At 34.6% G+C, this 9969-nt stretch overlaps 1 protein-coding gene across 1 annotated transcript; it reads left to right on the top strand.

The window, feature by feature from the left end:
• The first annotated feature begins 200 nt into the window (after positions 1–200).
• Positions 201–3481, top strand: LOC141672118 (multiple C2 domain and transmembrane region protein 6-like). Its single transcript, XM_074478610.1, has one exon. It carries the CDS (start codon positions 385–387, stop codon positions 3403–3405), a length of 3021 nt encoding a protein of 1006 aa, XP_074334711.1. The 5' UTR covers positions 201–384; the 3' UTR covers positions 3406–3481.
• The last annotated feature ends 6488 nt before the right edge of the window (positions 3482–9969 follow it).

Raw genomic sequence — 9969 nt, 5'->3', positions numbered from 1 at the left:
AACAAAAATTGTCAGCCCATACCCGTAGTGCACATCTTATGACTTAAGTTTCCCTCTAGTCAAAACTGAACATATCAGCATTTAAAATTGACTATCATGTTGCTAAACACAAGTAAAACTTGAGAAAAGTGAATGGTGACAATGTGACCAAAAGTGTGAAACGCGCCTCAGTTCCTCTAGATCACACACAAATAATGCTAGTAATAATGTAGTTTTGCTGATTTCTTTAGTCCTTAGACCATGATAACTTACTCCACTATACACTTTCTTTGCAACATAAAGCAGAAATCATATTTGGTACTGCAGGGTAAACCTGAAATTTGATGCATATCACTTTTAATCCCTTGCAATTTATTACCATAATATTTCTAGAGAAATTTAGCTATGGGGAGGCTTGTAGTTGAAGTTCTTGAGGCCAATGACCTCATGCCCAAAGACGGGCAAGGCTCAGCAAGTCCCTTTGTTGACATAGATATAGATGATCAGAATCAAAGGACAAAAACGAAGGTTAAGGATCTCAACCCCTCGTGGAACGAGAAGCTCGTCTTCAAAATCGATGACCTGCAAGATCTTTCTCGAAAAACTATAGAAGTTGTCATCTACAATGAAAATACTAGTCATGGCCACCACAACTTTCTTGGGCGAGTTCGGTTATCTGGCCTGTCAGTTCCTCGGTCTCAATCGGAGGCAATGGTGCAACGATATCCTCTTGAGAAACGTGGTATATTTTCTCATATCCGTGGTGATATCGCGCTCAGGTTGTATCTCGCTGATGGCAAAGACGAGGATGAGGCTTCATCTGATCAACCTGAATCACCAAAAGAGAAGACTGTGAAAGGCGCAGAGAGTAGAGAAACTCCAGTCCAAGAAAATGTTAAAAAGTTTAATAAGAAGGTTCAGGATGATGAATTTGCTGATTTTACTAAACAGAAGATAAAAAAGAAGAAAGAGAAAGAAATTCGAACTTTTTACTCTGTTGGAACTGGTGGCTCAACTGGTCCTATGCCTCCAATGCAAAAACCGGTAGTTCTTGAAACCAAGACTCAGTTTATGCCACCAAGGCCAGCACCTGGGCCACCTATGGTAATGCAAACTCAGTTCCCCATGCAGAAGCCTGAATTCGGGTTGGTTGAGACGCGGCCACCAGTGGCAGCAAGGATGGGATATTTGGGAGGTGACAAGATGGCAAGTACTTATGATTTAGTGGAACAAGTGCATTACCTGTACGTCAATGTGGTGAAAGCTAGAGACCTTCCTGCTATTGATATAACCGGAAGCCTTGACCCGTATGTTGAAGTAAAGGTGGGAAATTATAGGGGCTTGACAAAACACTTGGAGCATAACCAGGATCCGATGTGGAACAGCGTGTTCGCATTCTCTAAGGAAAGGCTGCAGTCAAATGTAATTGAGGTAATAGTGAGGACTAAAGATTTGGGGAAGGATGATTTTGTTGGGAAGGTGGTGTTCGATGTAGTTGAAGTGCCTCTTCGGGTGCCGCCTGATAGTCCCTTGGCTCCTCAGTGGTATAGATTGGCCGGTAAAGGAGAGATTATGCTTGCAGTTTGGCTCGGCACACAGGCTGATGAGGCTTTTCCCGAGGCATGGCATAGTGATGCTCATGATATTAATCATCATAACCTAGCAAGTACACGATCAAAGGTTTATTTCTCGCCTAAGTTGTACTATCTTCGTGTCCATGTTATTGAAGCCCAAGATCTTGTGCCTTCTGATAGAACAAGACTACCACAGCCCTATGTCAGAATCCAGCTAGGACACCAGATCAGGGTCACCCGGCCTTCCCAATCGAGGAACGTTAATGCTGCTTGGAATGAGGAGCTTATGCTGGTAGCGTCTGAGCCTTTTGATGACTTCCTAATTGTGAGTGTTGAAGACCGCGGTGAAGGGGGGAGGGAGGATAATATGGGAAGAACAATGATACCAGTTAGAGAGATTCCACCAAGGGTGGATTCAAGTAAGCTCCCAGATCCTCGCTGGTTAAACCTTCAGAAACCTTCTCACTCTGTGCATGAAGATGGCGAGAAAGAAGTCAAATTTTCTAGCAAAATCCGGCTTTGCCTCTGCTTAGACGTTGGGTACCATGTCTTAGACGAAACGACTCATTTTAGTAGCGATCTTCAGCCATCATCAAAGTACCTGAGGAAATCAAGAATCGGAATTCTTGAAGTAGGGATACTGAGTGCCCAAAATCTGCTACCAATGAAAAGCAGAGAAGGTGGAAGTACAGATGCGTATTGTGTAGCCAAGTATGGAAATAAATGGGTACGTACTAGAACTCTGCTCAACACATTGTCTCCCAAGTGGAATGAACAGTATACATGGGAAGTTTATGATCCTTGCACAGTCATTACCATTGGTGTATTTGACAATTTCCATGTTAATGGAAACAAAGAGGACGCAAGAGATCAGAAAATCGGGAAGGTAAGAATTCGTCTATCAACTCTTGAAATTGATCGAATTTATACACATAATTATCCGTTGCTCGTTCTACAACCCTCCGGTCTAAAAAAACACGGAGAGCTTCATTTAGCCATCCGATTCACTTGTGTATCTTGGGTTAACATGTTAACTCAATATAGCAAGCCATTACTACCAAAAATGCACTATGTCCAGCCTATATCTGTTCGCCACATTGACTGGCTTCGACATCAAGCAATGCAGATAGTTGCAGCACGATTAAGCAGGGCAGAACCACCTCTAAGACGAGAAACGGTTGAGTATATGCTTGATGTTGACTATCACATGTGGAGCCTCAGGAGAAGCAAGGCAAACTTTTACCGAATAATTTCACTCCTCTCAGGAGTTTCAGCTATCTGGAAATGGTTAGACGGCATTTGCAACTGGAGAAATCCCTTGACAACATGTCTCGTTCATGTACTTTTCTTGATCCTGGTCTGCTACCCGGAACTAATCCTACCTACAATATTTCTCTACTTGTGTGTGATTGGTTTATGGAACTACCAGTTCAGGCCCCGAAAGCCTCCTCATATGGATGCACGAATTTCACAGGCTGAGAATGTACATCCAGATGAGCTAGATGAGGAATTTGATACATTTCCATCTTCTCGGCCTACAGACCTAATTAGGATGAGGTATGATCGGATGCGTAGTGTGGCAGGAAGAGTTCAAACAGTACTCGGAGATTTAGCTACACAAGCAGAGAGAGCTCTGGCAATACTTAGCTGGAGGGATTCAAGAGCAACAGCCATTTTCATTATATTTGCTCTAATGTGGGCAACCTTGTTTTACCTTACTCCCTTCCAGGTTATTGCAGTGCTTCACGGGCTGTACTGGTTGCGCCATCCCAAGTTCAGAAACAAGATGCCTTCTGTACCTGTCAATTTCTTCAAAAGACTGCCATCAAAGTCTGACATGCTTATTTCATAATCATCTAAATCTTTTAACAGCCTTATCAGTAGAGTGTAATTGAACATTTAGTTAACATGAATCTAGTTGAGTGTGATCTATTTGTTATGTGATTAAATTTAGTCCAGAAAGCTGTTTGAAATAGAATTAACATGTGATTAGACATGGCAACGATGCGTGTCTTGTACAAACATTTCGTGTACTTTACTGTTTTCGTGTACCAAATCTTAAACCCGAACCCGATCCGGATTTACATTCGTGTACCAATTTGGTGACACTAATCCGGAACTAATGTATTCGTGTTTACCTGCTTTAGTACACTAAAGTACACGAATTATAAACTAAAAATATTAATTGTTAATAAATGCAATAGATAACTAAATGGTGAAATGCTCACTCACGTAGTCAAACAACAATAAAATATATTTTAGTATTTATAATTATATATATATATATTTAGAATAGGTAAAATTCACATTTGGTATTTAGTATGTATATGTAAAATATATATTTTTAAAAAATTATATATTTATTTATTCGGTGTACTTGCGTTCCGTGTCGTGTACCTATATTGGAAAGCCAAACCCGACACTAATTATATTCGTGTTTTTTCATATTCGTGTATTTTCGTGTTCGTATATTAAATTTTCGAATCCAAACACTAATTATTAGTGTCGTTTCATAGCGTGTTCATGTGTCCTATATCAGTATTGTCAGGGTTTAGGGTACAAATTTTGTTGTCCTACATTAGAAACAATGAAATGCAAATTCATTATAGATAAATTTGAAAGTTGACTACATGTGATACAAATTTTGTTGTCCTAAGACATGAATTAGAAACAATGAAATGCAAATTTATTACAGATAAATTTGAAAGTTGAGTATAGGCTATATAAGTCCACTTATTCCGAGGGCTGAGACCACCACCATTGGAAACAGTGATGCTGTTTCTTTCTAGTTATCTTCAGAAGTTATCTTCAGAATGAGACGATGATTTTTTCTAAATACAACCATCTAAAAGGAACGTCTTCATAGTATATTATTCGGTTATTTGGGATTCACCTGCGGAAAAATAGCTCGACGCCAGGATGATAGAGTCGTCTAGCTCCAACTTGTATCCTAGTCGACGGTGATGAAAATTATTCATAAAATTAACAAATTTCTTGGTAACTCTTCATATTCTACGCGGACTAATATAAAAAATTCAATCATTTTTCAGAAGTGACGCGAGGCTATCATCTATGTTCTTCGTCTCTTGATAGTCAAATTTAAATTGATTTTATATATCAGGTAAAGTACGCAGAACTAATATCACTATATACAAACCTTTGATTAGGCATAGGTAGATAAAATTCTTTTTACATGTTGACAGAAATCATCAGGTAAACTCTGGAGTAAAATGATAACCTTGTACTATTAAAATGTGTAGATAGTGAAAGGCAGATAAAATTTAATTTGTATACAACCAAATCATAGAATACAATTCAAGGAAATTAACAAGCCAATATTTAAGCTTTTAATCAGTCAAGTTGGTGGAAGTTGATGTTCCTAGTAAGTGATATGACAAAGACCTTAATATAAAATACTAAACTTAATTAAACATTAAACTTGTTGAGTAATCAGATGCACAACATAAAATTCAAGGAAATTTCCAAACCTCTATATAAGCACACATGCACTTGAGTAGTGAAGCAAACACTAGAGATCATCATAGTAGTAAAGTAATTGTTAATAAGAAAGAAAATGGAAGGGCATAAGAGGAGTTCTACATTAGTAATAACATGTGTTATAGTGTTGATGTGTTTAGGTGAACTAGGAAATGGAGTGGAAGCCCTTACAGCAGGAGAATGCAAGGAGGAAAGGAGGGTACTGGTGAATGCTTGCAAGTCACTGTTGGCAAGAGTCTGGCCTAGTTCGTTTTGTTGTCAACGCCTGAGAGTTAGCCATGTCGAGTGTATTTGTCCAGTCATCACACCGGAATTGGCAGCACTCGTTGATGTGAATTATGCTGTCAAAGTTGTAAAGAGCTGCGAGAGACAAGTCCCTCGCCATTTCAAGTGTGGAAGTACGTAACTCATCCGTCTATGATTGTGAATTGTGATTATTATTACCTGGTATAACTGTGTTAATACTTATGCAGGTATAACTACGCCATGAGATGTAGGAGCAAGGCTTGCTTACAGTTTCTTACAGAATAAATTGCAGACTTGCAGTGCATCATCAGTCTGCGGTGCAGTATCAATTGCCGTATCTAGGCTTGCTTAATGTAAAATACTGAATAAGATGATAGTGATTAATATATGTGATTAGTGCAGGTGATTATGTACTACCTTCAAGTGTGAAATTTGTATTCAAATCAAACGTATGAAGCTTTTCGTATTATAATTGAAACACCTTATATTTCCAGCCTTTCTGGTAAAGAATAATGAAACCTAGACAAGAGTACCCTAAGGATGAACAAAGAATTATGAAATCTCGACAGGAGTACCCTAAGGATGAACATGCATGGTGCGATTTTCAAATAAAACTGTGACCAGACAATTTTGGATGTAGGAATCATGTTCAAAGCTACTATTATTAAAAAAATGCCCAAAATACACTATTTTCTCACGGTAGGTTCTACCAAAATACCCGCTTAATACGCATTTGAAGAATACGTATTCACTAAAATACAAAAATGAATACTACATATTCACTAAAATAAAAAAATGAATACAAATGCATGTAATACGTATCCTTTGTTATTTTTTTTTAAAAAAAATATGCATGTCTAGAATGCGTGTTAAGTGGGCATTTTGGGATACTCTTGATATTTTGGACATTTGAGTATTTTGATTTTTCCCCCAAGTATTTCAGTTTTAGTAATTATTGAGCAATACCTGGTACTTAGATTTTTCTTTTTGTTAATTTGGTGTCTGAGCCACGTTTCACGCACCTCGATTAATCCAGAGAGTAGGGCTGTAAACGAGTCACAAACTGTTTGTGAGCTACACGAGCTTGTCTCTTAATTTTTTTTAATTCGGCTCGAAAATAATTGAGCTGAGCTAGAACTCGAGTTTTTCGAATTTTTGACTTAGCCGAACTCGAGTTTCAAATTACTCGGCTCGTAATATTCACGAGCCTCTATTATTTTTATATTTTTTTATTATAAATATATTTTTATATAAATATTTAATATATTGTTGTATATTATTTATTTATTATCGAGTTCAACTTGAGTCGAACCGATAATATTTCAAGTTTTTTTATAATTAGTGAAATTAATTCGAGTATTCGATTCGAACTCGAGTCTACTAAACCTTTTACGAGCTGAGTTTCGAACTTGAAATTAAATTCTCGGCTGAGTCAGGCTAGGCTCAGAACTGCTAGCACACTCTTACTTACCGAGTTGTGACATTGGGGGATAAGCCCCTAAAATCATAATTTAAACCAACTTAGATGTTAACACTGCTATTTTGATTTAAAATCAACTACTATAAATATATCATAAAATTGTGAAATATATAAATCAAAATTTTATTACAGACCTATTACTTTTTTAAATCTATTACATATCTATACTTTTTATTAATAAATGAAATAATATTTTATTGGTGCATAAAAGTACAAAAGTACCTAATTTTAGTACATACTTAAGGCAAATTGACTTATATTCTATCTAAACTTTATTTTTATTAGTTAGTATTTATCCTAGAGTCTATTTACTTTTAATTAAAAAAATATTTTTTATCAGTAATTAAGTAATATTAAATAAACTATATTGAAAAAACTATTTATAAACTAATTATAAGATAATATTAATTAATATCAAATTATCTAAAATAACAAATATTTGGTTCATAAGATAGTTAAAATTTAGGGCTTTTTTCATAAATAACCAAGTTTAAAAGAATTTGCAAAAATACTGTCACTTTTTAAAATAAATTGCAAAAATACTATGTTCCAAAAAATATTTGCAAAAATATGGTGGTTGCATATGCAACCATATCTGCAACTGCTAGCAACCAGAAATGTAACTTTGATTTTTTTTTTTTGAAAATTATATTTATTTGCATAATAAGTTGTAACTGTTTGCGAGACAGAAAAATAAATACCCCTGCGGGGCCAAACATTGCAACCTAAAAAATAACTAAAATAATAAACTAGAAACCACAATATCCAAAGACTTGCCACCAGCCTTCTCCATTGCAAAGTGTACACTATCCATTATGGTCACTTCCTAGAACAGTTTAAGTTACCTGATATGTTGTACAACTTTTTTATATTGGCCCTGCAGAGCAGTTGCATCTAGATACAATTGGATGCAACCATATGTAACTGAATGCAATCAAAATTTTAATACGGTTTGTAACTTCTGTAACCATATTTCAACCAAAAGCAATAACTATTGAATCTTACATGAGTGGTTGCATAACATGTTGCAGTACCCCTACAGGGTCAGCAACCATAGATGCAACCAAAGCAACATGCGACCTAAAACACCCACCTCCATAGCTGCGGCCACCACTACCACATTCATGACACCCACCTCCATACCCATCTTCACTACCACCATATCCACAAGTTACGGTTCCCTTATGGGGCCAGCAACCACAAATAGAACCAAAGCAATTTCAAATTTAAATATAATAAATATTTCAAGCAATTGAGATCAAATCGTTGCAACAGTTGCAACTGCAACCGCAACTACATAAGAAAAATAAATACCCCTGTGGGACCAAACATTACAACCTAAAAAGCAACTAAAACAACAAACTAGAAATCACCATATCCAAAGACTTACCACTAGTCTTCTCTGTTGCAGAGTGTACACTATCAACCATGACATCAAACGCATCGGTGTATCTAAGTTGTGCATCTTGAATCATGAAATCTCTGCAATTCCGGCACCGACGTTGGGAGACTCACCGGAGAAATTACCTATTTGGATACGAAGAACAAAGATTGAACCGTAATTTAATTTGAAACAAGAATGAAAAGCAGATAAAAAAGAGGGAAGAAAATAGAGAGAAAGGGAAAGAGATGGATCGAAGAGAGAGTATAAAAAAAAGAGGGAGTGGAGAGCGAGGAGATAGAAGAGAGAGTATGAATCAGAGAGTTAAAACGTATATTTGCAAATTAGTTTCTTGTGTGTTTTAAAAAATAGGAAATTTGCAAGAGTTTAGACAAATTGGTATATTTGCAAATAAATATTCAAAATATGGTATATTTGCCAACTTCCCTAAAATTTATACTCTTTATTAATAAGCGAAACCATGTGTTATTGCAGCACAAAATTAAGTACAAAAATACCAAATTTTGGTACTCACATGCAGAAATTGACTTTTATTTTTTTTAAACTTTATGTTATATTAGTTAGTAATGTTGGTACAAGCCTCTATTTGCTTTAATTTGAAAAATATTTTTGTATCAATTATTAAGTAATATTAAATAAACTATATTGAAAAAGTTAATTATGAGATACTTATCAAATAATATTAATATTAAATTATCTAAAATAACAAAAATTTTGTTCAAAAGATAACTATACAATTCATTTTGTAAAAACAAAACTAATATGTTAGATTTTTTTAACAAGTAAAACAATGTAGAATTAGAATTATTATGAAAAATTTCATATATGATTCGATTCCTTTTAACTACATAATTATTTTTTGCAAGTACCAATTTAATATTTAATATATTAATCTTGATATGTGTTTCGCACTATAAATACTAATTCAATATTTTAATCTGTTTCGCACGGGTTATCAACTATTTATACTAATAAACGAAACTATATTCTATTATATTAGAACACAAAATTACCAGATTTTGGTACTTACTAATTTTTTTTATAACTATTTTTAAAATTTTATATAATTAAATCTCAACTAACATGAATTGACTTATACTGTCTACTTTCTTTTCACATTAATTTTATTTGATAGTTTTTATCCAAGTGTCGATTTATTTTTAAATAATTATATTAAATAAAGCTAACATGTTAGATTATTATAACAAATAAAATAATTAGGTGTATAACTAGAATTGTAACTAAATCTAAAAGCCATATTAGTAAAAAAAGGAGAGAATTATACAGTGAAATTCTATAATTACACTTGATTTCGATTTCTTTTCCCTACATAATTTAACAATATTTATTTATTTATTTATTTTAATCTGTATTTCACACGAATTATTATGAAATTTAATTTTATACAAATAATAACTTGATATTATTATTAATTTCGGACCCGTACTTAACACGGGTTACCAAATAGTATAATGTCAATCAAAATTCCATCAGAGAAAAATAAAATTAAACAAGCACATCTGAAATGTGAAGAGTCTATGTTGACTCAGTGATGAAAGAGAGGATAACTATTCTCTTGATCATACGTCAGAGCGACTATTGCGTGAGCACACCCAAAAAGTAGCGGACGCGGTTCCGTACGATAAAAAAATGCCAACACTCCGATCAAGTATCATGTTTTATTTTTAGTTTTCTAAATAAAAGCAACTTATTATTTTCCATTTTTTTTACATTTCCGATTCTTGTCGACATGAAAAAATAAAAAGAAAAATGAAATGCCAAAGTGGTTA

Source organism: Apium graveolens, chromosome 7 (assembly GCF_009905375.1).
Source record: "Apium graveolens cultivar Ventura chromosome 7, ASM990537v1, whole genome shotgun sequence".
Taxonomy (NCBI): Eukaryota; Viridiplantae; Streptophyta; class Magnoliopsida; order Apiales; family Apiaceae; genus Apium; species Apium graveolens.
The sequence above is the reverse complement of the archived record's forward strand: the minus strand, read 5'-3'. Positions and strand labels throughout refer to the sequence as shown.

What these genes read in the sequence shown, in the direction of transcription:
- LOC141672118 (XM_074478610.1), top strand. Translation starts at nt 385, where the DNA reads ATGGGGAGGCTTGTAGTTGAAGTTCTTGAGGCCAATGACCTCATGCCC.